Here is a 25,985-nt window from a genome sequence, read left to right on the forward strand (position 1 = left end):
CGGCAACACAGTGAACTGGAAAGGTGAAGTATGTGTCAGATGACATGGCCTCTGCTACCCGCCGTTGTCTGATCTTGGTGTTGAGCTGTGCGTTTCTGCTATACCTACGTGCTGCAAGGTTTGCTGTTAAGACTTAGGCCTGTGGCATTCAAGTAACCCTCAGTTGTATTTTGCTTCCTTTAATGTCTAATTTTTATGTTAAACTTATCATTTATCATTATCTATATCGTTTGGTTGTAGACATCTTTGTTTCATACTTCTGATTGCGGTATATTTCGTTTAGTTTAGAACTATACTTAAAACTATTTTAAGCTACAGAGTATATATTTGAAAGTTATTTTTAGTGATAAAAACTCACATGTAAGAATGTGCATTGCATTTGGTCCTTTGCTGCTTTCCCCGGCCATAAGCAGGAAGCTGGATGGCAAGTGGAGCAGCCGGGGCACGAACCGGCGCCCATGTGAAGAGCAGGATCACCTGCTGCACTCCCACACGGCCCCTTGGTGATCTCTCACGACTCTTGCTTTTTCCTTGGTGATCTCATCCAGGCCCGTGACTTACCTGATTTCTAATTTTTTGCCTGCTACTTCCAGTTCCTGGTGTGAACTCAGAAGTTGTAGATCCAACCACTTGCTCAGTCTAATGAATGTCTAATAGACATTTCAAACCTGTTAAGTTAAAAACTGAATTGTTGCTATTTACTCTCAGGTCAGCATATCATCCAGTCTTCCTCTGTCAGCTGATGGCAGCTGCAGTGACCGCCCCCCCCCCAAAAAAAACCTTTTGGGTCATCCAGGACTCATCCTTTTCTTTCACATCCTGCATCCAAAATATTGGGAAATCATAATGACTCCCCTTCAGCACAAATGCAGATCCAGCTGCCGTCATGGCGTTCACCACTGTCCCGTGCATCCTCTGATGCCCTGTGCCAGCTTCCCAAGTGGGTTCCCCATTCCATGCTATAAAATACAGCAGTGAGAGTGGCCTTTTAAAATCTCAGCTAAGAGTAAGTTATTGCTCTGCTTCGGTGGCTCTTATCTCACTCAGAATAAAACCCTGGGAAAGGCATTTGGCACCCCAGCTTAAATCACCACTCGAGAGGCCCTCCCGCTCTCTCCCTAATGCAGTGCTTGGTTTGATTCCCAGGCTGCCACTCTGCTTTGGATCCAGCTTCCTGGCAATGTGTGTCCTGGAAATGCAGTTGGTGATGGCTCACGTGCTTGAGTCCTTGCCGCTCTGATGAGAGACCCACATCAACTTCAGCTTGCCCTGTGTTGGCTCTTGTGGCCTTTGCATTAGTAGATGGAAAACCTCTCTCTCTCTCTCCTCCTTCCTCACTCTCACTCACACACACACACACACACACACATACACAGACACAAACACACGCACACTTTAAAATTAAAGGATTAAAAAAAAATAACTGCCCGGAGTGTATAGTCATTCCATAAGGACTTCCTTGCTGTGGCTTGTGTCACCATTCTGGCCTTATCTGCCACTCCGCCCTTGCCTCCTTGTTGACGGATCACATCAGTTCAGTCTCTTTGCCCTGGCTCTTGCCCCTTGGCTGGGTGCTCTCAGGTCAGCCTCTCCATGCTGTCCCCTGGGCCGTTCTTGCGGAAGTTGAGCACAGCTGCTCGGCACGCAGTCCCACGTCCTGCCCTGCTGGGCTGCCCTCTAGTCTTCAGGCACACTTAGCACCTTTGAGCGCACCATGCAGCTCACTTACTCTTGTGCTTTGTGGCTGTCTCTCCTCAGTGATGTCTCAACGGGAAATGGATTTGGTCTCCCCTGCTTTATTCACTGATAGTTCTCGGGGTCCTTGAATAGTGCCTGCACATGGCAATATGTGAAATACGCATTTCTTCTATGAAAGTGCAAATAAATTCTTAGGAGATACATACCATACGTTTTTACCAACGAATCTTATCATTGTGATTTAAAAATGTATAGTAGAATATAGAACACATTCATGAATTGTAAGTTTTGGGTTGTAGTTTTTCATAAAGAAAAAAAAAGATAGTTCCAGATGTGCTTCTTTTTTCTAAAATTTCAGCATCGATTGTGGAGGGTCAGAAAGGCATCATTCCTCGAGCTATCCAAGAAATATTCCAAACCGTTTCTGAAAATCCTAGCATTGACTTCGATATCAAAGTGTCCTATATTGAAGTCTACAAGGAAGAGCTAAGAGACCTGCTAGAATTGGAGCCCTCCATGAAGGACCTTCACATCCGGGAAGACGAGAAGGGAAACACAGGTGAAGCTGCCCCTGCACTGTGCCTCCACTGGAGACAGACTCCTGCAGTTCTAGATACACTCCAAATTTTTTTTTTTTAAATAAGAATAAAATGTGTTTTTACTTTTAAGTGGAATAGTTTATTGAGTATCAGTCTCAGTTAAGTTATTGAGGTGAAAAAGCAGGAGTTCAGACTAGGTGGGAAGCTGAGCTATTCGTTTGTAATTCACAGTGTGGATCTCTGTTGCCCCTCTTAGGTGAGGCTCCTGAAGGCTGTTTGCTTCCTGCTCTAAGCATTCCCCCGAGGTTAGGGGTGTCTTCTAGGTCTTCGTCTAAATTGGCTGAGAACTCCAAACTCCTCCTTTCTGATTTTTCCCAGCTCTCCCTTTTCATCCTTTTTTCTTTGTTTTGTTGTGGAGTTTATATTTCTGCTTCTCCATGTTAACGTTTACCTGCCCTTTGTCGTGCTGTTTCGGGTCTGATTTCCTGTGCTAGCAACCTGCTAATCTCATGAACTAATAAGACCCATCTGTTTGGAAACGGAAGTCAGACTGAGGCCAAATGCAGATTTTTTTTTTAATTTATTTGAGTTACAGAGACAGAAAGAGAAGAGAGGTGTCTTTTCTGATTCATTTTCCAGTTGGCCACAGTGGCCAGGCGGAAGCCATGGGTGAGGAGCTTTAGCCGTGTCACCCACATGGGTGCAGGGACGAGATGCCGGGGCCACCCCCTGCTTTGTTCAGGTCACCAGCTGGAAGCTGCATCAGAAATGGGACAGCAGGGGCGTGAACTGGCTCCTGTATGGGATACCCGGATACCAAGTGGCAGCTTCCCTTGCAGTGCCACAGCTCTGGTCCCAAATGCAAGTATTCTAAAGAACAAGTTCTGCCCCTTTGCTTTTAGAACTGATACCTCGTTGAATGTTTTGAAAACAGGAAAGGGTAAAGAAGAAAGGTAAAGAAAACCTTTACCGCTAGTACCCAGAACTATTGATTTAAAAATATTGATTGTGTGAGAGAAGGCATGTGCAGGTGCGATGTCCTGGCTGAGACCCCAGACGGCAGCCCTGCTGGAGCCCGGCTGCATGAAGCCGGGAGCTGGAACCTGCGCGCTGAATCCAGGCTCGCTCCCAGGCTGCAGCAGCTCGGTGCTTTGCGCCTTCACCTGTTAACTCCCAGGGGCCTCGTTAGCAGGCTGAGGTCAGGAGCTGGAACTGAATATCAAACCCAGACGTGACGTGGCATCCTGACTGCTAGATTCTTTTTTTAAGATTTGTTTATCAGAAAGTCAGGTACACAGAAAGGAAGACAGGAAGATCTTTCGTCCGCTGATTCACTCCACAATTGACCGCAATGGCCAGAGCTGAGCCGATCTGAGACCAGGAGCCAGGAACTTCCAGGTCTCCCGTGTGGGTGCAGGGTCCCAAGGCTTTGGGCCATTCTTGACTGTTTTCCCAGACCATAAGCAGGGAGCTGGATGGGAAGCAGGACCACTGGGATTAGAACCTGTACCCATATAGGATCCCGACGCGTGCAAGACGAGGACTTTAAGTACTAGGCTACCACATTGGACCCCCTAACTGCTAGATTTAATGTCTGCTCTTAGAAATAGTAATTTTGGGGTATATTTCTCTTTTTTTTTAATTTAACTGTGAATTTTTCGTAATATAGCTCTACCTCTTCCACCCTCCTCTCTTTCCTTGGGGTGTGTTTTCTTTCCAGATTTATTGTTCTGTATACACGTAATTTTAAAAATAACATACAACTCTGCCTATAGTTTGATATTTTGTTTTTATATTGAATGTGAGTTTTTCATTACACATTTTTCAAACTCATGATTGTTTATAGTAATATAGCAATGAATGATGTGTTACAGTAATTTAATATTTTGTCATTGGACAGTTAGGCAGTTTCCAAGTTTTAATTATTGGTAGCATTGCCATGCCTGTCCTAAGCCATCCCCCTCCTGTGGAAAGCACCCAGGGGACAGAGCTGGAGCCTGTCCAGGAGTACTTCCCGGAGGGGATTCTCAGCAATTGGAAAAGTCAGTGGCAGCCCACCAAGGGGCTGGTGAGATTTGTGTTCTGGTAGCCCTGTCCTTAGTATCCCTGTAATTCCTGCTGGTTTGAAGAAATTGGTTTTTATTGTTTGTTAGAAAGGAAGTGAATATGGCCATTTCTAGACTGATTTGTTAATTCAATCTTGGTTTATTTTTTCCAGATAGAATTCAGACTAATGTTTTGAGCTTTTCTGTCTTGTATAAAATGTAATTTTTAAAAAAGACTTATTTTATTGCAAAGTCAGATATACAGAGAGGAGGAAAGACAGGAAGATCTTCTGGCCGATGATTCACTCCCCAAGTGAGCACAACGGCCGGTGCTATGTCGATCCGAAACCAGGATCCAGGAACTTCTTCTGGGTCTCCCACACGGGTGCAGGGTCCCAAGGCTTTGTGCCGTCCTCAACTGCTTTCCCAGGCCACAGGCAGGAAACTGGAAGGGAAGCAGGGCTGCCGGAATTGGAACCAGCACCCATGTGAGATCCCGGTGTGTGCAAGGCGAGGACTTTAGCCACTAGGCTACTGTGCTAGGCCCAAGAGTGATTTAATATTAATGAAACAGTGGAGAAATTTAGTTATTTAGAATTTTTAAAGATTTGTTTCTTTTTATTGGAAAGTCAGATTTACAGAGAGGAGGGGATATAAGATCTCCCATCTGCTGGTTCACTCACTAAGTGGTCACAATCAGCAGAGCTGAGCCAATCTGAACCCAGGAGCCTCCTCTGGGTCTCCTAAGCGAGTACAGGGTCCCAAGGCTTTGGGCCATCCTCTACTGCCCTCCCAGGCCACAAGCAGGGAACTGGAAGGGAAGTGGAGCAGCTGGGATACAAACTGGCACCCATATGGGATTCCAGCATATACAAGATGAGGACTTGAGCCACTAGGCTACTGTACCAGGCCCCTGATTTTCTTTTTCTTTCTTCTTCCTCCTTTTTATTTATTTTTTAATTTAAAAAGCAGAGTTACGGAGAGAGAAGGAGCCAGAGAAATCTCTTATCTGCTGGTTCTCTCTCCAACTGGTTGCAGTGGCTAGAGTTGGACTGGTCCAATGCCAGGATCCAGAGCTTATTTTTGGGCTCCCATGAGGGTGCAGGGACCAACCACTTGGTCCATCCTTTGCTGTTTTCCTAGGATTAACAGAGAGCTAAATTGGAGCTGGACCGCCAGGAGGCAAACCAATGTCTGTATGGGCTGCCGATGCCAAAGAGGAGGCTTAGCTTGCTCTATCAGGGTGCTGGCTCCGCAAGAAAGTGAACTTATGAAAATTGCTGCTAATTAGTTTTGCGTTTAATTCTTTTTTAAATAAAGGGTTTTTTTTGTTTGTTTTGTTTTTGATTTACTTGAAAGGCAGAGTTAGAGAGGGAATGGAAGTCAGAAAGATCTCCATCCACTGCTCACTCCTCAGAATGGCCACGACAGGCAGAGTGGGGCTGATCCAAAGCCAGGAGATAGAGCTACTTTTGGGTCTCCCATGTGGGTGCAGGTACCCGAGGACCTGGGCCATCTTCCACTGTTTTCTTAGGTGTGTTCACTCCCCAAGTGAGCCGCAACGGCAGATGCTATGCCGATCCGAAGCCAGGAGCCTCTTCCGGGTCTCCCACATGGGTGCAGGGTCCCAAGGCTTTGGGCTGTCCTCCACTACTTTCCCGGGCCACAGGCAGGGAGCTGGAAGGGAAGCGGGGCTGCCGGGATAGAACCGGCGCCCATATGGGATCCCAGGCGTGCAAGGCGAGGACCTTAACCACTTGCGCCACCGCGCCGGGCCTCTTAGGTGTGTTAATAGGCAGCAGGATTGGAAGTGGAGCAGCTAGGACTTGAACTGGCACCTATCCGGGATGCCAGCATCACAGATGACGGCTTTACTCATTCTGCCACAACACTGGCCCCAAGTTATATACTTTATTAATCTATTTTCTTTTACATTAAGTAATTAATTATTACAAATCAAAATACTAAAGTTTTTCATTTGTTTTAAGGAACCTAATTTTTTTTTAAAGTTCATCTTTTAGTTTCACCATCAAAATGAGTGCTATTAAAATTAGCTTCTTAAGGCCCGGCGCAGTGGCGCAGTGGTTAAGGTCCTCGCCTTGCACGCCCAGGATCCCATATGGGCACCGGTTCTATCCCGGCTGCCCCGCTTCCCTTCCAGCTCCCTGCCTGTGGCCCGGGAAAGCAGTCGAGGACGGCCCAAGGCTTTGGGACCCTGCACCCACGTGGGAGACCCAGAAGAAGCTCCTGGCTTCGGACCGACATAGCATCGGCCATTGCGCTCACTTGGGGAGTGAATCATCGGACGGAAGATTTTCCTCTCTGTCTCTCCTCTCTGTATACCCGCCTTTCCAATAAGAAAATAATAAAAATAAATCTTTAAAAAAAATTAGCTTCTTAAAGAAAATTTTTTTTAAAAATTAGCTTCTTTGGGCAGTGTTTAACATTTTAAATACTATGTTGGTGATGGTACTATTATTTGAAATGCTTTTGGGGGGGGGGTGGTTTAAGAGATTATCTTGGCCAGGCTGTTTAGCAAATAAGTGTTGTGTGGTTTACTTAACCATCCTGGCTTTTGATGCCAACCTGGTTTTAAAAACTTGCCCTTGCTGTTTTAAGTGATTGTCGGGGCCAAGGAGTGCCATGTGGAGAGTGCAGATGAAGTTCTGAGTCTTTTGAAGATGGGGAATGCGTCCAGACACACAGGCTCTACACAAATGAACGAGCACTCCAGCCGATCACATGCCATTTTCACAATCAGCATCTGTCAAGTGGAGAAGAGTGTGGAGGCGGCCGAAGACGGATCATGGCATCCCCGGCCTGTTGTTTCAAAGTTCCACTTTGTGGATTTGGCTGGATCCGAGAGAGTAACCAAAACGGGCAACACTGGTGAACGGTTCAAAGAATCCATTCAAATCAACAGTGGGCTGTTGGCTTTGGGAAATGTGATAAGCGCTCTAGGGGACCCACGCAGGAAGAGTTCCCACATTCCATACAGGGATGCTAAGATCACCCGGCTCCTGAAAGATTCCCTCGGAGGCAGTGCCAAGACTGTCATGATCACATGTGTTAGCCCTTCGTCTCTGGATTTTGATGAGTCCTTAAATTCTCTCAAATACGCCAACAGAGCACGGAATATTAGAAACAAGCCCACCCTGAACTTTAGCCCTGAGTCAGACCGGATGGATGAGATGGAATTTGAGATTAAGCTGCTTCGAGAAGCTCTGCAGAGCCAGGCTGGGATCAGCCAGACGGGCCCAGTCCTTCGGGAAGGGACTCCTGATAAAAATCGGATCTGTTTTCTTGAGGAGCAAGTGGCTCAGTTACAAGGAGAATGTCTGGGCTACCAAAACTGCATAGACGAAGCCTTCACCTTCCTGGTGGACTTAAAAAATGTTGTCAGACTAAGCCAGAAGCAGCAGCACAAACTGCAGGAGTGGTTTAATACAACCCAGGAAATCAGAAAGGCCGTCCTCGCCTCGTTCCGGGGAAACCGAGGCCTTGCAAATCTAGAGGAAGGACCCCAGCACGTTTCCGTCCTCCAGCTGAAGAGAGAGCTGAAGAAATGCCAGGTCTGTAGACATGACTTGTACGTGTGACTGTGTTACACGCTAAATTTGTCTGTGCAGGAAGGTTTTTCACAGGGTTTTGTGTCAGAGCACTTTTCTCTGCTTCCTTCTGCCCTCTGTATTCTTGCCGCTTCCTCCTGACGAGTCATCCCTTTCTTGGCACCTCCTTTTCCTCTCTTTGGTTAAAATGTATTATAATTTGTTGCATTTATTTAATAGAACCACACAGAGCTGGAAGCCACTTTAGGGAATGATAAGAAATACATTTTCAGAAAAAAAAAAATTATATTATTATTTCCTCAGTTTTTCTACCCGTATGGCTCAGTGGTTTTTGAAAGGAAAAAAAACTGTATATTTTGAATTTATAGATTCAAAAAACAAGCAAATCAATGTCTTTGGCAATACTTAAGGAATATAACTATGTATATATATGTATATTACACATATGCTGAGATCCAGAATTAACTTTTTTTTTCATAAAGAACACTTGTATTTAACATTTTTTGTTGTTGTTGATTTAAATTTCATTTTATATGAAGGACAGAGAGAGACAGAGCTCTGCTCTTTCATTCCCCAAACGCTCCCAATAGCAGAAGTGGCCAGACTGAAGCTAGGGCTTGCATCTCCCACAGACGGGCAGGGGCCCATGTGCTGGAGCCGCCACCTGCTGCCTGTCAGGGTCACGTTAGCAGCAAGCGGGGATCTGGAGCAGAGCTGTGCATGTGACATTATCGGTGCCCTTGGCTTTGACACAGACACCATGAAAGAGTTTGGGGGTCTCTCTGGAGCCAACTGTGAGAACCATTGGTCTGTTACTAACAGTTGAATATTCAAATGTAAGCGTTAAGGTAATCCTTTTAAAATTATGAGGTTTTTTTTTAAAGGTAACAACTACCCTATTTCTTCACTTCTTTGTGTAAGCAGTGATGGTGCAGCAAGTGTTGGTAACTGGTAACTTGAATTTTGGAGTGTATATAGAAAATACTTTTTCTTCATGTTTCTAAGATAGTTGAAATTGGAAGCTCAGAAAACTTGGAGTTGGGTGATTAGTAACTACTCTTATACTGGTTGGAAACTGAATCTTCAATCGTGCTGAGTTTTCTAAAGAGCATGGCCTTTTTGTCTCGTTCTCCCTGTTTAAATATTTTTTGTTGGAATGGCAGATTCACAGAGAGAGGGAAAGAAGGAGAGAGAGAAGGAGCTTGCATCCGCTGGTTCACTCGCAATTGGTCACAATGGCCAGAGGTGAACAGATCTGAAACCAGGAGCCAGAGCACCCCTCCAGATCTCCCACATGGCTATAGGGTCCCAAGACTATGGGCCGTCATCTGCTGCTTTTCAAGGTCACAAACAGGGAGCTGGAGAGGAAGTGGAGCGGCCAGGACACAACCCTGTGCCCTGGGATGCCGGCATTTGGAGGTGGAGGATTAGCTGGTTGAGCCGACACACCAGTCCTTAGATGTGTCTCTTAGATGGTCTTGAAAAAGAGTATCCAGATTATTTTTGGGGAAATGCTAGATTGCAGAAAGAAAAAAAAAATTCTTTGTTGTAAGACATCTCAGAACTTTGAAAATGCTCATGAATATTAAAAATCTTAAAATGAAATAACAGTATTTTCAGTTTTTCAGAAGTCAAGCCAGGCATTGTAACGTAGCATCCGGAACTTCTGCTTAGGGCGCCTGGATCCCATATTGGAATCCTGGGGTTCATGTCCCACGTTCACTCTGCATCTGGCTTTCTGCTTACGCCCAGCCTGGGAGGCAGCAGGGGTGTCTCAAGTACGTGTGGGTCCCTGTTGCCCATGAGGGAGATCCTGTGGGGCTTGTGGCTTCTGACCTCAGCAGGGCCCAGCCCTGGCTATGTGAGGCATTAAAATTGTTTGAAAATGGATTCACTTGTTTTGTCTAGAATCTTGTGAGAAGATAATCTACTGTGTCTCTTAAAAAAATGTTTTTTTACATTTCCTTTCTTCTTTTTTCTTCTGTGGGGCAGAGGGACATAATAGTTAAAAAGTTGGGTTCAAAAGTCCCCGGGTTTAAATCCTGCTCCCTAGCTCCTGGACCTGAGGCAAACCCTTCCCCTCTCTGTGCTTCCGTCTCCTAGTACGTAAGATGGAAGCAGTAACAATCTTGTGAAAGCATTAATTCATGCAGAGCGGTGGGAGGGGCGCCTGTCTGGTGGCACAGCAGTCATCCTCTGATGATGCCCTCCCGTGTCTTCCTCCTCTGTTTGTGCCCAGGATGTGCAACAGTGGCAGCTACAAGGGTTGCCCTCACTGGAGGTGGGCGGTAAGAATGCTTGCCCAAGACAAGATGAAAGGCTCTTCATAGACTGCTGAAGTATTGCTAGGAAAGTAAATGACTGTGAAATTAGCAGCATCTTTCTAGAAACTGCCAGTGTTCTAACCTTGGTTTTTCACCTCTAGTAAATTATTGAAACACTGCATACTTTCTTTTTTTTAATTATATTTTTGGCAATTTTTACAGTGTTAATTAGGGTAAAAAGGAGCAAGGGCTATAGGAAAGTGGGTAAGACCACTATTTCCCTATTGTTTCCTTCATATATCTGAAGTAAAGGGAATATTGAGGGAGAAGCCCCACCCAGTCTCCCACCCTCCCCAGGTCCTGGATGTAGGGCATGCTCTGAGATCGTTGCTCAAGTGGTTTTGATAGATCACCAGTTATGAATCACTGCCAGTCTTGCCACTCCAGGCACGATGAGGCTGTTGAAGAATCCACTGATTGACATAGTCCATCATAGTCTCCATTTGTCCAGTATTTCGCTGCCAACGTATAGCTGAGGTGGTTGATTGACCTGTTCTATCTTCCGTCTTGGTTAGGGTTCTGAGTTCGCCATTTCGATTGGAGGGATCCCCAAAGAAACTTTGAGGTATTCCCAGACCAGATTCCTATATGTACTAGCAAGTATAGGGCCCGTCACAGTCCAGCAACCCGATCAGCTGGTGATTGCAACTGCTGGGTTGGTTCTGTTTCCAACCCTGACTTCCACTGGAACCAATGGGTGTTGCAGTCCATCCTGGCTCTGCCCATCACATACTCAGCCCTCACTTAAACCAGTGGGAGCTGCAGCCTAGTCAGAACGGCCCACAGTAACCCCCACCAGGCCCGCCCCTACCCTGGTTTGCCAGTATGTGCAGCAGACTAGTCCAGTCTGCCTCATATCCCATTTGGCTCTTGTAAATGTCCAAGGGTATACCAGCTCAACTATCCAGCCCTCACAGATGTTGTTGAGTGCCTCTCTGTCTAGCCACCCCAGCCCCTATCCTAGTTATTTTGTGCCCTCCTATGGGAGGAAACACTGCACACTTTCATAAATAAATCTTAAGGGATATACTTGCTTTATTTATTCCAGAATTGGAGCACAGGAAGAGTATGTGGAGATAATATATAGAAAACTATAACATATAAATATTAGATGAAACTGTTATAAAGCATATATAAAATAAATATTCAGAATCTGAATATAATTTAAGTTTCTCACATAATTAGTTCCCCATGGAATAAAGATATCATCTATTAACAATTAAATATTTTATTACTATTATTATTATTTTAAAAAGACATTTATTTGAGAGGCAGAGTTACAATGAAAAGGAGGGAAAAAGAGCAAGCATCCATCTGCTGGTTCATCCCCAAATGCCTGGACTGGCTGGGCTGGATGAATGTGAAGGCAGGAGCTTCTTTTGGGTCTCCCACGTGGGTCCAGGGTACCAAGCAGCTGAGCCATCCTCTGCTCCTTTCCCACACTCATTAGCAGGGAGCTCGGTCAGAACTAGAGCAGCTGGGGCTTGAACTTGGTTCCCATATGGGATGCCAGTGCCTCAGGTAGTGCCTTCACCTATGGCATGTATTTTCTAGAATGCAGAAGTCCTGCAGTTTCTGCGGTTGTATCACAATGTAAGAAGGACCTTGATCCATGTGCTTTCTGCTTCTTTTGTCATTTAAGGATCCCATGTAGAGGAAAAAAGGGTGGGCCCACTTGCTGGGTGGGCATTTAGCCTAACAGTTAAGATACTGGTTAAAAATGCTTACATCTCATATCAGAGTACCTGTGTTTGATATCTGGTTCTTCCTTTTCGCTGCAGACCCTGGTTCCTGGCACCCTCATGGGAGACCCGGATTAAGTTCCCAGCCCCTGGCTTCAGTCAAGCTCAGCTTCATCTGTTGCTGACAATTGGGGAATAAACTAGCAGATGAGAGCCCTCTGTCTCTCTGCTTTTCAGATATATAAATAAATAAATAAATAAATCTTAGGACAATTCTCACAAACTTACAAACATCTTATTGAATGTTCTTTAGGATCTCAGTAACTCACAGTGTTGGCGTAATGGTTCAACTAGCTAATCCTGTGCGCTTGCCAGCTCTGGCGTTACACGACAGTGTGTGTCCTGGCTGCTCCACTTTCCCATCCAGCTCCCTGCTTTCCAAAACAAACAACCAAGCAAACATCTTTTATAAAAAAAATTTTAAAGTTTGATTTTTATTGAAAAGGCAGAATTACAGAGAGGAGAGAGAATGATCTTGTCCCCACTGATTCACTCCCCAAATGGCCACAGCTGAGGCAATCTGAAGCCGGGAGCTTCTGAATCTCCCACGCTGGTGCAGGGGCCCAAGCCCTGGGCCATCCTCTGCTGCTTCCCAGGGCATAAACAGGGAGGTGGATGGGAAGTGGAGCAGTTGGGACACAAACCAGCACCCATATGGGATCCTGGTGCATACAAGGTGAGGATTTAGTCACTAGGCCATCTTGCCAAGCCCCCCAAATAAATAAATCTTAAAAAAAAATAACCTTAGTAACTCAGATTTTCATTTAGAAAAAATAAAAAAATCAAGAAGACATTTATGTCTTCATGGTAATTAATTCCTATATTATAGCAATGATAGATTCTGTTTCTTAGAAAGAAGACAGAAAAACCTGAAAATGAAAATGTTAAGAAAATATAAGAGACACCAACAAGCTGTCATCAGCTGTTTGTGCGGCGGTACGTGGACTCTGCTGAGTATTTTCTGTGTGGATATCACCTGCACCTTCTTTCCCTCCTAGTGTGCACTTGCTGCTGACGAAGTTGTCTTTAATCAGAAGGAGCTTGAAGTGAAGGAACTAAAGAATCAAGTGCAGATGATGGTCCAGGAAAATCAAGGACATGTTGTATCTTTGAAAGAAGCACAGAAAGTAAATAGATTGCAGGTAGGGTTTCTTGATGTATCTAGCTCTATAAATTGAGTTAAATGGTACCTAATCACATCGGATAGCATCTTCAATGATGAATAAAAATGCTTCCAAAAAGTGTTTTAGTTGAAGAATTCAGAACATACGTTCTTGAAAAAAAATCATTATAGTTTTGCCCCCAAATCAGCTTAAAAGCAAAGCATTTTTATTGTTAGCTTCGCTTCTGTTTCACAGATATAAAGATAATTCCCAGGAATTTGAAGATTGTGTTTCGGTTGTTTTTCCAAGCTTCTCCCCACCTCCTGTTGTTTGCCAAAGTTCTATCCAATACAGTACTGTTGAGTTGGAAAGTAAGCAAACAGTTTAAACTTTTAAATTTGTTATCCTTTTGCAACCCATGTGTGCTTTGCTATTTTTTAATATTTGTTTTTTATTGGAAAGTCTTATATACAGAGAGGAGGAGAGAAGAGAGGAAGATCTTCTTTCTGTTGATTCACTCCCCAAGTGGCTACAATGTCCAGAGCTGTGCTGATCCTAAGCCAGGAGCCAGGATCCTCTTCTTGGTCACCCATGCAGCTGCAGAGTCCCAAGGCCTGTTTTCCCAGGCTACAAGCAGGGAGCTGGATGGGAAGTGGAGCAACTGGGATTAGAACTCGCGCCCATATGGAATTCCAGTGCATGCAAGGGGAGGACTTTAGCCACTAGGCTACCTCGCCGGGCTGTGTGCTTTGCTTTTTAACTTTGGTCAAGTCTGTCTAATTCCCTAAGCTTGCCTAATATTAACATGGATAGGCATGCAGAATAGCGTGGTATAATAAACATACTCCCTGACTGTGATTTCTCCCATCCCTGAATAGTTAATGTCATCTCAGGCTTTCAGCTTCCTGTCAGAGAGGAACTAAAGCCTTCAGAAATAATGTGATCCAGCACATATTGGATTTTGATTTTGACATTTTTTCCCCTTCATAACATTTGTGGTTGTGCAATAAGTTCAAAACATTAACAAAATGTATGCAATCCAGATGTACTGTTCAGTTATTTACGAATGGGAGTACAGCTGGGTAACCATGCCTACCTAGGTCAAAGGTCGGAAGCAAATCCCCAGAAGTCTGCCGTGCCTCCTTCTAATCCCTGTCCTCCCCTCAGAAAAAGCTGCTCCCCTGACTTGAGTGGTTTTGGTCATTTCCTTGCTTCTCTTAAATTTTACCATCTCTGGATTAATCCTTAGCCACCAAAGTTCAGTTTTTGGAAGTTTAATATAGTTACTCAATATGCATTCAGTATTATGGTCCTTTGATTGAAACAGTAATGCATGTATCTGTGTGTGTGACTTGTTTTTGTGTATTTTCTTGCACCGGTTATAAATATTTCTTTCGGATTTGTGTCTGAGAGTTGAACTGGTGTATCATGGGTTGATATAAAGTCTCTAGTAGGTTAACCCAGTCTGTTTTCATTTGATGTGTGTTCTCACCACCTCAAGTGTTTGTTATTTGTTTTTTTAAGATTTTCTTATTTTCATTGCAAAGTCAGATATATAGAGAGGAAGAGAGACAGAGAGGAAGAGCTTCCCTCAGATGATTCACTCCCCAAGTGGTTGCAATGGCTGGAGCTGTGCCGATCTGGAGCCAGGAGCCAAGAATCTCCTCCTGATCTCCCACGTGGGTGCAGGGTCCCAAAGCTTTAGGCCATCCTCAACTGCTTTCCCAGGCTACAAGCAGGGAGCAGGATGGGAAGTGGAGCTGGCAGGATTAGAACCAGCACCCATATGGGATCCTGGTGTGTTCAGGGCGAGGACTTTAGCCACTAGGCCACGCCGCTGGGCCCAGGAAAGACAGATTTAAAAAGAGAAGGAGAGACAGAAAGATTGCATCCACTGGTCTACTCCTTAAGTAGCTGCAGTGGCTGGAAATGAGCCAATTCGAAGCCAGAAACTTGGAGCCTCTCCCAGGTCTCCCACACGGGTGCAGGGTCCCAAGGCTTTGGGCCATCCTTAACTGCTTTACCAGGCCACAAGCACAGAGCTGGATGGGAAGCAGGGTCGTTGGAATTAGAACCAGTACCCATATGGGAACCCAGCACATTCAAGGCGAGGACTTCAGCTACTAGGTTATTGCACTGGACTTCTCTCACCATTGCTTTTCAATCAGCTGTGTACATTATCAGCCAGAGTGTGAGGGTGAGCAAATAGTGCAAGTTTGATTCCTTTAGATTCTTTTTCTCACCTTGTATTTGCTAACATCTCCAATACAGTGTCATGCCCAAAGGGTGATAACAGGTGTCCTTGTATTTTTGCTTCTATCATAGAGGAAAAACTTTCAACATTACGCTATGAGGCATCTATACAATACTTTCTGCTGAAGATTTTTTTTTTTAATTTACCCTTTATCAAACTTGGTAAAATTTCATGGCTGAAACTTTTTATTAGAAGTGGATATTAGAGAATTATGATTCCTTTTGAAGGACTACACCATTGTAGTAGAATGGGGAAAGTCCGTCAGGGGGTGGGAGTTTGGTGGGGAATCCCAGCCTATACAGAATTGTGCCATATAATTCAAAATTCAAAATAAAAATGTTTTTAAAAAAGGAGAAGAGGATATTGGGGGCAAATGTTTGGTGCAGTGTGAAGCCCTCACTTAACATCCCTGCATCCCACATTGGAACACTTTGGTTCAAGTCCTGGCTCTGTCCCTCTGTTCCGTTTCCCACAAGGGACATCCTAGGAGGCAGAGGTCATGGCTCAGGTAGCTGGTGCTTGCTACCCACACAGGAGACTCGGAATGAACTCCAGGTTCCTGGCTTTGGCCTGGCCTAGGCCTGGCCACTGTGGGCATTTGGAAAAGAGACCTTTGTCTGTCTGTTCTTCTGTCTCTACTTTTCAAATAAATTAGTTAGACATTTAAAACTAGCACATATTAGATTTTATCAAATGACTTTCTAAATCATGATAAATTTCTCCTTGGTTCTGTTAATGTGGTTAGTTACATTGATCTTTTTAGAAAATAATTTACTTTTTTAAGGAAAAGATTTAGTTATTCTTATTTGAAAAGCAGATTTATATAGAGAGAGGGAAAACTGTCTAGAGAGAGACTTCCTGGAGAGAAAGATCTTCCATCTGCTGATTCACTTCCCAAATGGCTGAAGCTGGAGCCAGAAGCTTCTTTTGGGTCTCCCACATGGGTGCAGGGTACCAAGCAGCTGAGCCATCCTCTGCTCCTTTCCCACACTCATTAGCAGGGAGCTTGGTCAGAAGTAGAGCAGCTGGGGCTTGAACTTGGTTCCCATATGGGATGCCAGTACCTCAGGTAGTGCCTTCACCTATGGCATGTATTTTCTAGAATGCAGAAGTCCTGCAGTTTCTGCGGTTGTATCACAATGTAAGAAGGACTTGATCCATGTGCTTTCTGCTTCTTTTGTCATTTAAGGATCCCATGTAGAGGAAAAAGGGACTTGTTGGGTTTGGCATTTTGATTAGCAGTTAAGACAGTCGAAGCCAGGAGCCTAGGCCATCTTTCACTGCTGTTACAGACACAGCATTCTAAGACAATTTCACACTACATATCAGCCTTCTGGCACAAGATCAGAATTCCAAATAAATTTGAACATGATTGTTACTGAATGTGTATAGCTTTTACACATCTGTAAAGTCAGCACGTCATTAGGTTGAAGCATTGTATCAGAAACCATCCATGTGGTGGTTGAGATGCTATGGTTTGTGTCTTTTTCATAATATTCTTAGATTTTGGCTTCCTAATATAGGTAAAAGTAATATCCTCTCACCTTTTTATCTGGAAGGAGTTAGGAAGAATGGATGTGATTTCATAGGACGTTCAGCTGAATTTACACATGTAAAGCATTTTGGACTGAAATTTTTTATGGGAACATTTTGATTTATGAATATAATGATAGTTACTTTTTCTCTCAGTTTTAGAAAGATTTTTTTTAATTTTTAGAAATTTGTTCATTATATCCACATTTTAAAATGTGTTGACATGGACCTGGCACTGTGGCCTAACGGCTAAAGTCCTTACCTTACACACGCTGGGATCCCATTTGGGTGCCAGTTCTAATCCCAGCTGTCCTGCTTCCCATCTAGCTCCCTGCTTGTGGCCTGGGAAAGCAGTTGAGGACAGCCCAAAGCCTTGGGACCCTGCACCTGCATGGGAGACCTGTAAGAAGCTCCTGGCTCTTGGCTTCAGATTGGCTCAGCTCCAGCCGTTGCGGCCGCTTAGGGAGTGAATCATCGGATGGAAGTTCTTCCTCTCTGTCTCTGCTCCTCTCTGAATATCTGAGTTTCCAATAACAATAAATAAATCTATAAAAAATAAAAATAAATAAATGTATTGGCATGTTTGTTTATGGTAGCCCTTATCTCTTCAGTATCTTTAGCTGTGAGGTCGTATCCCCTTTTCTATTCTTGGTGGGTTTTGGTGCCTTCTGTCTCTTCCTTCACCTTCATCAGTTTTATTGCGGGTCTCCAATTGACCAGTGTGCTGGAAGAGACCATTTTGACTGTTGATTCTTTGTTGCATGTTTGTTCATTACCTCACTGTCTACCCTTTCAAATTTTTTTCCTCTCTGGAAGCCCTTCACTTGTGTTAGCTTTCTAAATTTTTTAGATGGATGCTAGTTTTCATAATCTTTGGCTTCTTCAATAATATATGTAAAGCTACATGTCTTTATAAGTTTATCTTTACTTGAATTCCACATTCAGTTGAAGAAGCTTATCTGTTTTGTTGTGAAAATGTTTGCGTCTGTGGGTTATAGAGTTATTTTGTGTGATTGGGAGATTTCTCTTTTATGTTGTTAATCTTGACTTGATGGCCCTGTGGCTAGACACCGTACTATGTCTGATCTTTGTCCATTGTTTTGGACTCTGCTTTTGGTTTAGCATTATGACAACTCTGATAGTTTCAGCGTGTCTGAAAAGAATGTGTATTTTTCAATCATTGGATGCTGTTATCTAAATCTGTGTTTTTCCCCACTGCTTCTTGTTTCCATTTTGACTTATTGGTAATATACAGAATGGTATTAAAATCTCCCCTTATGATTTCGGATTTGTCTGTTTTTCCATGGGCTACTACTGTTTTTTCAATGTCTGTGTGGAAGCTGTGCTAGAAGTGCATATGGGTTTAGAATGGTCAACCTTCTGGTAAATTGACCATTTGTTGACCTTTTTGAATTCTATAGCTTACTTTTAATGTTTACAGGACATCTTTTCCCAATTTATTTTTATTATTTTGTGACTGTTTTGCTTCTCTTATAAGCAGTATATAATTATTTAAATTTGCTATTCTGATAGTCTTTGCTCTTTTGAGTTATTTGATCCATTCATGAATTTAACATAATTACTATTGGATATTTTGCATTTTCAAATTATTTTCTCCTTAATTTACATGTATTTCATTCTTTAAGATTAATTTAATTGAAACAGCAGATATACAGAGAGAAGGAGAGACAGAGAGAAAGATCTTCTATCCACTGGCTCACTCCCCAAGTGATTACAACAGCCAGAGCTGAACCAATGCAAAGCCAGGATCCAGGAGCTTCTTCGGGGCTTTCCACCGGGTACAGGGTCCCAAGGCTTTGGGCCTTCCTCCTCTGCTTTCCCAGAGCACAAGCAGGGAGTTGGATAGGAAGTGGAGTGGCGGGGACACCAACCCTCACCCATATGGATAGCAGTGCTTGCAAGGGGAAGATTAACCAATAGTCATTGTGAAAGATCCAGAATTTTTTTTCTATTTTGATATAGCACATGTGAATTATTAAGAATTACATTTTTTGTTTCTGTAACTTTGTGCTTATAAAACAAAGACTGTTGTAGAGCTTTTTGGATTGAAAATGCTGTCAACATTCCAACTACCAGTTGGCTGCATTCTGTCCCTGTGCTTTGTGCTTGCTTTTCTTTGGAGTAAAGAGTCACCTGATCGCATCTGTTACAATCCATCCTCTGTCTAACTTTGCTGCAGCCTTTACTACCTGAGGTTCTTTCTCCACTTTTCAGCTTTCTTGTCTCTTTTCTTCAGTTTCACTCAGAAAGCCCACAGTTTTATAAAGACAGCTAATGAGAAGCGCTGTTGGTTGGCAGAGCAGCCAGTCATGGTGGGCGGGGCATTGCCTGAGTATTTGGCCTTTTTGCCTGGGTTTGTGCTGCTTCTATTACAAATGTGTTGCCTCTCAGCACAGTCCTACTAACTTAGGAACACAAGGAGACTGGTCTTTGGATAAATGGTGTTTAACTTTGTTGTTAAGGTAGTTGTGATTTTGGTCAATGTAAAATTTAAATATTAATATTAATCTGCATGTGTACTGAGGTTCTCTGTTTTCCAAATTCTTGTTTCTCTTCTGCAAAGAATGAAAAAATAATAGAGCAGCAACTTCTTGTGGATCAGCTGAGTGAAGAACTAACAAAACTTAACCTGTCAATGACTTCCTCAGCTAAGGAAAATTGTGGAGATGGGCCTGACGCCAGGATCCCAGAAAGGAGACCACATACTGTGCCATTTGATACTCGCTTGGGGCGTTGTATTTATATTCCCTCAAGACAAGATGCCAGGAAGGTAAAGTCCAGCCATTAATCTTTTTTATGTTTTGAGATTAAAAATATATAGAATATCCAATTCCATGCATATAGTCTCAATATTTTTGTTTGGTTTTACAGGATTTTCTACATATACTTTCTTTTAAATATGCTTCTTTTTTGTAAAAAAAAAAAAAGATATTGCATAATTACTTAGAAGAAATATTTGGATCAAAATGATGTCCACACTTCATCAGGGAAAAATCTGTGATTTGCCATTATATTTTCAGACATGACTAAGTCTGACATTTTGAAATTTCTTTATTCAGTTGGAGTGTGTTTATCTTCACTTATTTGGTCTGTCTTATTTTTAAAATGATATCTCTGTATTATTCAGTCTTGCAAGTTGGTATAATAAAGATATATGGGAAAGTTTATTAAAAGTACATGAAAATGTTTTAATTTTTATCTGTGTAACATATTGGGTGATAAATGTAAGCATACTCATATTTCTGTTGAAAAATTATCGATGACTCTGCTGTGGAAGAGAAGAGCTAGTAGGCTCTTGAATTTTTTTTTCTTTTTTGAACAATAAATAGCAAAGCACGATTTATTGAAAATGAGAATCTTGCTGCCATAGCAGTCAGGTCGGGTCTGCAGGGGAAGAGTTACCCTGAATTTTGGGCTCTATTCACCAATTTTCGAAGGGAAATGATGTGGAATCTACATGGTGGCGGCAGAGGGCTGAGAAATGTGACAGTCAAGTTGTCTGTGAGCAGTGTCAAACAGTGTCTGTAAGGACGGGGTACCATGGTGGGGCTGTCCGGAGGGTTCTGTGAGGTTCTATGAGGTTCTCTGAGGACAGTGCCCAGCGCGCTGGCCTCAACACGTGTCCCAGGCTTCAGTACCTCAGCGTGGAGGAGGCAGAGCAGGTACCACCCTTGTTTTTATGCTTTCATCAATTTTGAGATCGATTACAGTAGAAGCTTGCTTTTATTTAATATCTGCTCTGTACATATTGGAGGAAACGAACAAAAACTTTTATTTTTAAAGTGTATATAAAGTATATTATATGTCATAGCTAAACCACATAACTTAATAGGTTTGATTTAATTTTAATTGATTTGTTGATTTGTTTTTCTCATATACTTTCCCTACTGTTGGATATTTAAATTATATTTTGGTAGCTCTTATTATGAACAATCAAATACAAAATGGAATAATAGGATGTGACCTATGCAGAATTCTGAAAGAAACTGCCTGTAAACTAAGTAGTGTGCACATAAATAAAATAAAAATGTTAATAAAATTAAAGGAAAAGGAGGGAAAAATTCAGTTGTCCCAATTCCTACCACAAACACTTGATGGATTACAAATCCACATCTTGATTTAAACTTAAAGACATAAAACATAGAATTCTACTTTTTTCAGCATTATGAGTAAAATTAAAGCCACAAACCTATTATGTACACTTAAAAGGTACTTTGGGAAGAATTATAAAAAAAAAGTGGTTCACTCATTACTTAGGTTTAATTCTATGCCAAAGTGCTGATGGAAGTCTGTTCTGTTACACTGATTGTAAGACTGTCACATTTTTTTTTAAAGATTTATTTTTATTATTTTTTTTATTGGAAAGGCGGATATACAGAGAGGAGAGACAGAGAGGAAGATCTTCTGTCCGATGATTCGCTCCCCAAGTGAGCGCAACGGCCGATGCTATGTCGGTCCCAAGCCAGGAGCCTCTTCTGGGTCTCCCACGCGGGTGCAGGGTCCCAAAACTTTTGGGCTGTCCTTGACTGCTTTCCTGGGGCCATAGGCAGGGAGCTGGAAGGGAAGCGGGGCTGCTGGGGATAGAACTGGTGCCCATATGGGATCCCGGGCGTGCAAGGCGAGGACCTTAACCACTGCGCCACTGCGCTGGGCCTGTCACATTTTTTAAAAAAGATTTATTTTTATCGGAAAGTCAGATACGCAGAGAGGAAGATCTTCCATCTGATGATTCACTCCCCAAGTGGCCACAATGGTCAGAGCTGCGCCAATCTGAAGTCAGGAGCCAGGAGCTTCTTTCAGGTCTCCCACACGGGTGCAGGGTCCCAAGGCTTTGGGCCGTCCTCGACTGCTTTCCCAGGCCACAAGCAGGGAGCTGGATGGGAAGTGGAGCTGCCATGATTAGAACCGGCACCCAAATGGGATCCTGGCACATTCAAGGCAAGGACTTTAGCTGCTTGGCTACCACTTTGGGCCCAAACTGACACATTTTTCCTCACATTTTATCATAATTGATGGCTTTTTTCTCAGTGATAAAAAAATAATGGTGTGTCTTACAATTGATAGCATTTTAGATTTGATGAACTGTAGTGAATAAGAAATAAAATAGTTTAAAAATACCACTTTCTGTTCTTGAAATGATTATCTACTAAGAAAATCAACCAAAATGTTAGGTATACTTTTTCCCCACCTCTCATCCACTCATACCTTTTTTTTTAGATGATATACTTTTTAAACTTCCTATAATTTTGCAAATTCAAAAAGATGAAAATAATTGTACATTATTTTTATCTTTTACTGAATGAATTAGAATTGTGTTGAGTCACAGAATTCCTGTGCAACACTCCACATTTAGTGGTTAACAGCCTCTTCCATTTTTGTCTTTCACGTGAAGGCCGTGTTTTCCTCACAACGTGGTCACCTGCTTCATTTTGGTTCTCAGCCACTTCCTTGCCCACATGGGTACCAGTGGTGAAGAAGGACGGAGGGATTTGTCTGCTGGGCGTTGAGCAGGCACTGTGCTGACACACAGAATCTTCCTGTGGAGCAAGAAGCATTAGAAATTAGAAATCACATCTCCTAAACCTTTGCAGACCTCTTACAGGACTAATCATGTGAAAGCTGCAGTCATGGTGAATGAGTTGTGCAGAATTTTAGCAATCTACTGATGTGCTAAAAATCCAGTCAATTATTACTGAGAAGATCCTGTTTTATGGTATAGTAATGAAATCTGAATAGAACATTTTCAGTCTAGATTACTTTGCGAGAGCAACCAAGTTGGTGAGGAGCCTTGGGGAAGATCTGAAATAGCTTCAGATGAAGTCTGTAAGAGGGAATGCAGTGACTGGCTTCAAATATTTGAAAACTTATTATTATTGATAGATATTGTCTTTAAAAGTTAGGATCAGGGTCTGCGTGGTAGTCTAGCAGCTAAAGTCCTCACCTTGTATTTGCCAAGATCCCATGTGGGCGCTGGTTTGTGTCCTGGTCACTCCACTTCTCGTCCAACTCCTTGCTTGTGGTCTGGGAAAGTAGTAGAGAACAGCCCAAAGCCTTGGGACCCTGCACCTGCATGGGACACCTGGAAGAAATTCTTAGCTCCTGGCTTCGGATCAGCTCAGCTCCAGCCATTGCAGCCACTTGGGGAGTGAACCAGCAAATGCAATATCTTTTACTCTGTCTCTCCTTCTCTCTGTAAATATGACTTTCCAATAAAAATAAATAAAGCTTTAAAAAATAATAAAGTTAGGATCAGTGGGAGGAAGCACTAAGATAATACAAGGAGGAATTGCTAATAAGAATTGCCAAAAATGTCTTGTGAGTCCACAGAACTTCTGAGGACTGTCAAAGCAAATCTGGGTATGCAGGAGCTAGATGATAGTTTGCACTCTTATAGAGGGGAGAAACATGAGCTGATTGAACTGTATAACCTTTCTAGTATTTTCTTTCCCAAATTGTGATATGCAATTCTAAGGGGAAATAGCTGGGACTTAAAAATTGGCTTTTAGACAGATATTCCTCAGCTAGATTACTAATCTTTTTTTTTTTTTAGTATTTGTATTATGATCAAGATTATTTGAGTACTGTTGGAAGATGCTAAGATATCCCTGGTGGTAAGCTGCAGATGCAGAAGTAGTTGAGGCAAGGTAGAACCCAGCACTTCCAAAGGAAGAAGTTGAGTCATAGAAGCTTTTGCAAGCAAAGGGTGAACAGCCATTGTATTGGGTTGGAATGACTGTTCATTAATGTTACTTACTGCATGGTTCTCACCATGTGAGACTTGGTAAATCACCAAGTGTTTCTTATTGTAGCAGACCTCATTTGATGTTTATTATTAAACTGAACAAAGTTCAACTCCGAAGAAAAGGCTTCATTTGCTTTTGAAATAATGTCTAAACCCTGACATGACAAACTACCACAATACCAGGGTATTGTGCTTTGTAGATATATGCTTATACTTAAAAGAAGATAAAAGAAAAAAGATGTATTTGATAGAAGGGAAAGAGAGAGATCAGTCTTCCATCATTCCAGTTACTACTAGTTCATTTCCTCAAATGCCTGTAGTATCCAGTTTAGGCCGGCCAAAGCCACAAGCTAGAAACTTCTCCCAGGTCTCCAGTGTAGTTGGCAGGAGCCCAAGCATTTGGGCCATTATCTGTTGCTTTCCCACGCACATTAGCAGGACATGCAGCAGCCAGGACTTTAACAGGTGCTCCAACACGAGATGACGTCATTGTAAGTGGTGGCTTAACTTGTTCTACCATAGTATAGCCTCACTCATAGTTTTTTGGTTGGTTTTTGTATAAAAAATTCCTCTCCCTTTTCACACCCCATGCGCTAGAATTGGGAGCCCAACTAGAAAACTTTACCCTGTCCCTTTCCAACCCAGTATTGATATGACACATGGTCTAACTAGATGACCAACAGTGGAGACTCAAAAATCAGATATAAGATCTCAGTACCATGTAGGCTTTTCTGGGGAGGACATACACAAGAGACAAGTTGCCAGCTAATTGGATTTTTAACATCGTGTGATGCATATATACCATTAACAAGGACTCTTCAAAAATCTCAGAAACTGTGTATTTTGAGAAACCTAAGTATAAGTTTAGTTTCACTAAAACTTGCATTAAATTAAAAAAAGAAATTACGAGAGAGAGCTCTCCCAGTGGCTGGTTAACTTCCCCAAATGCATACAGCAGTTAGCACTGTACTGTGTGTCAAAGCTGAGAGTCAGGAGCAGGCCTTCCCGTGGAGTCTTAGTTAACTTGAGCCATTTCTGCTGCTCCCCATTGTCTACACTGTCAGAAAGCTGGCGTTGGGAGCTGGAGCCAGGACTTGAACCCAGCCGCTCTGATGTAGGAAATAGGCATCTTACTGACCAGAATAATTATGTGCTCCTGTAAAGGCAACTTCTAGCTTCTTGTTGTCCAAGGTCATTTTTAAAAAGAATTTTTAAGTACATATTCAATTTAATATCTAAGGTTCCAAGGGTGGCCCAAAATGTTTATATATTCTGTGGTATTATTAATTTAGCTGCACTACCACATGTAAAGTATGAGTAAATACGTCTGGGACTGTTTGCCCCACTAGAGGGAGTGCCAGTGGCTCTAGGTCTTTTCCGTGGTATGATGGGGACTAGGTGGGAGACAAACCTTAGTTCTCCAAGTGTCTTGAACAGGCTGAGAGGTGAACACATTGACTGGGGATTGTCTACATTGTGCTTGAGAACTGGGATGTTTCCCATGCCTCTGTTTGGTTTTGTTTTTGAATACCATTTTTTGTGAACTTTAGTTGAAGAACTTCCTAAAAGAGATCTGGGTAGATTCTGAAAGAAGTATATGTCTATGAGGCATAATAGTACTGTGTAATTAATTTGGCTTTTTCAGGGGAGCATATTTTTAATGATTGACTGTTTTAAGATTACCCCTCTGATAACCTTTTAGAAATATTTGGTGGGGGGGGGGGCACCTAGAAGTTAAGATGCCTGTGACCCATGTTGGAGTGTCTGGAGTCGATCCCTGGCTCCTGCTCCTGACTTGAGCCTCCTGCTAACGATGTTGGGTAGTAATGGCGACGATGGGACTAATTGGGCCCCTGCTGCCCCTGTGAGAGACTAGACCGACTCTGCAGTTCCCAATTTCAACCCTCAGCCCAGAAGCATTGAGGACTTTGAGGAGTGATAGACTGGTAGCTGTGAGCTCTCTGTTTTGTTAATCGAGTAATAAGATAAAGGTATACATTTTTAAAATCACTTTTTTAATTGTTGGTTTGGGGAATCACCTACAAGATCTATACAAGTCCTCCTGCGGACTCTCTGGATCGAGTATTTGCTGGATTTCGAACACGAAGTCAGATACTGTTGGGACACATAGAAGAACAAGATGAAGTCCTCCATTGCCAATTTTCTGATAACAGTGATGATGAAGAATCAGAAGGCCAAGAGAAATCTGGAATTAGGTGTGTAAAACAGACTAATTTAATAATTATATGATACCGTAGATAGAGAAGATATAGGTTTTCACTGAAGGGTTGTTTTTCCATTTTCAGAGTAGGTAGGCTTTGCTCTTAGGTAATCAACCAATGTGTTATGAAAATAGTGTTTGAACTAAAGGTCACTAATCTTAAGGGTGAAAAATAATTCTGCTTTTGGAACTTT

At 42.7% G+C, this 25,985-nt stretch overlaps 1 protein-coding gene across 4 annotated transcripts in view; it reads left to right on the forward strand.

The window, feature by feature from the left end:
• Window positions 1-25,985, forward strand: part of KIF27 (kinesin family member 27) — an 87,187-nt gene that overhangs the window by 15,417 nt on the left and 45,785 nt on the right. For 2 of the 4 annotated variants that reach the window (XM_040963475.1, XM_040963477.1), the window contains 5 exons: window positions 2,057-2,257; window positions 6,902-7,854; window positions 12,916-13,059; window positions 19,392-19,598; window positions 25,617-25,786. In XM_040963475.1, the coding sequence (XP_040819409.1) occupies window positions 2,057-2,257; window positions 6,902-7,854; window positions 12,916-13,059; window positions 19,392-19,598; window positions 25,617-25,786 (1,675 nt within the window). Of the gene's footprint in view, window positions 1-2,056; window positions 2,258-6,901; window positions 7,855-12,915; window positions 13,060-19,391; window positions 19,599-25,616; window positions 25,787-25,985 lie in introns of those variants that run through there. The other 2 variants (XM_040963478.1, XM_040963479.1) reach the window with 1 other exon arrangement.

This window comes from Ochotona curzoniae, unplaced genomic scaffold, assembly GCF_017591425.1.
Source record: "Ochotona curzoniae isolate NIBS_2020 unplaced genomic scaffold, NIBS_Ocur_1.0 scaffold_3208, whole genome shotgun sequence".
Classification (NCBI taxonomy): Eukaryota; Metazoa; Chordata; class Mammalia; order Lagomorpha; family Ochotonidae; genus Ochotona; species Ochotona curzoniae.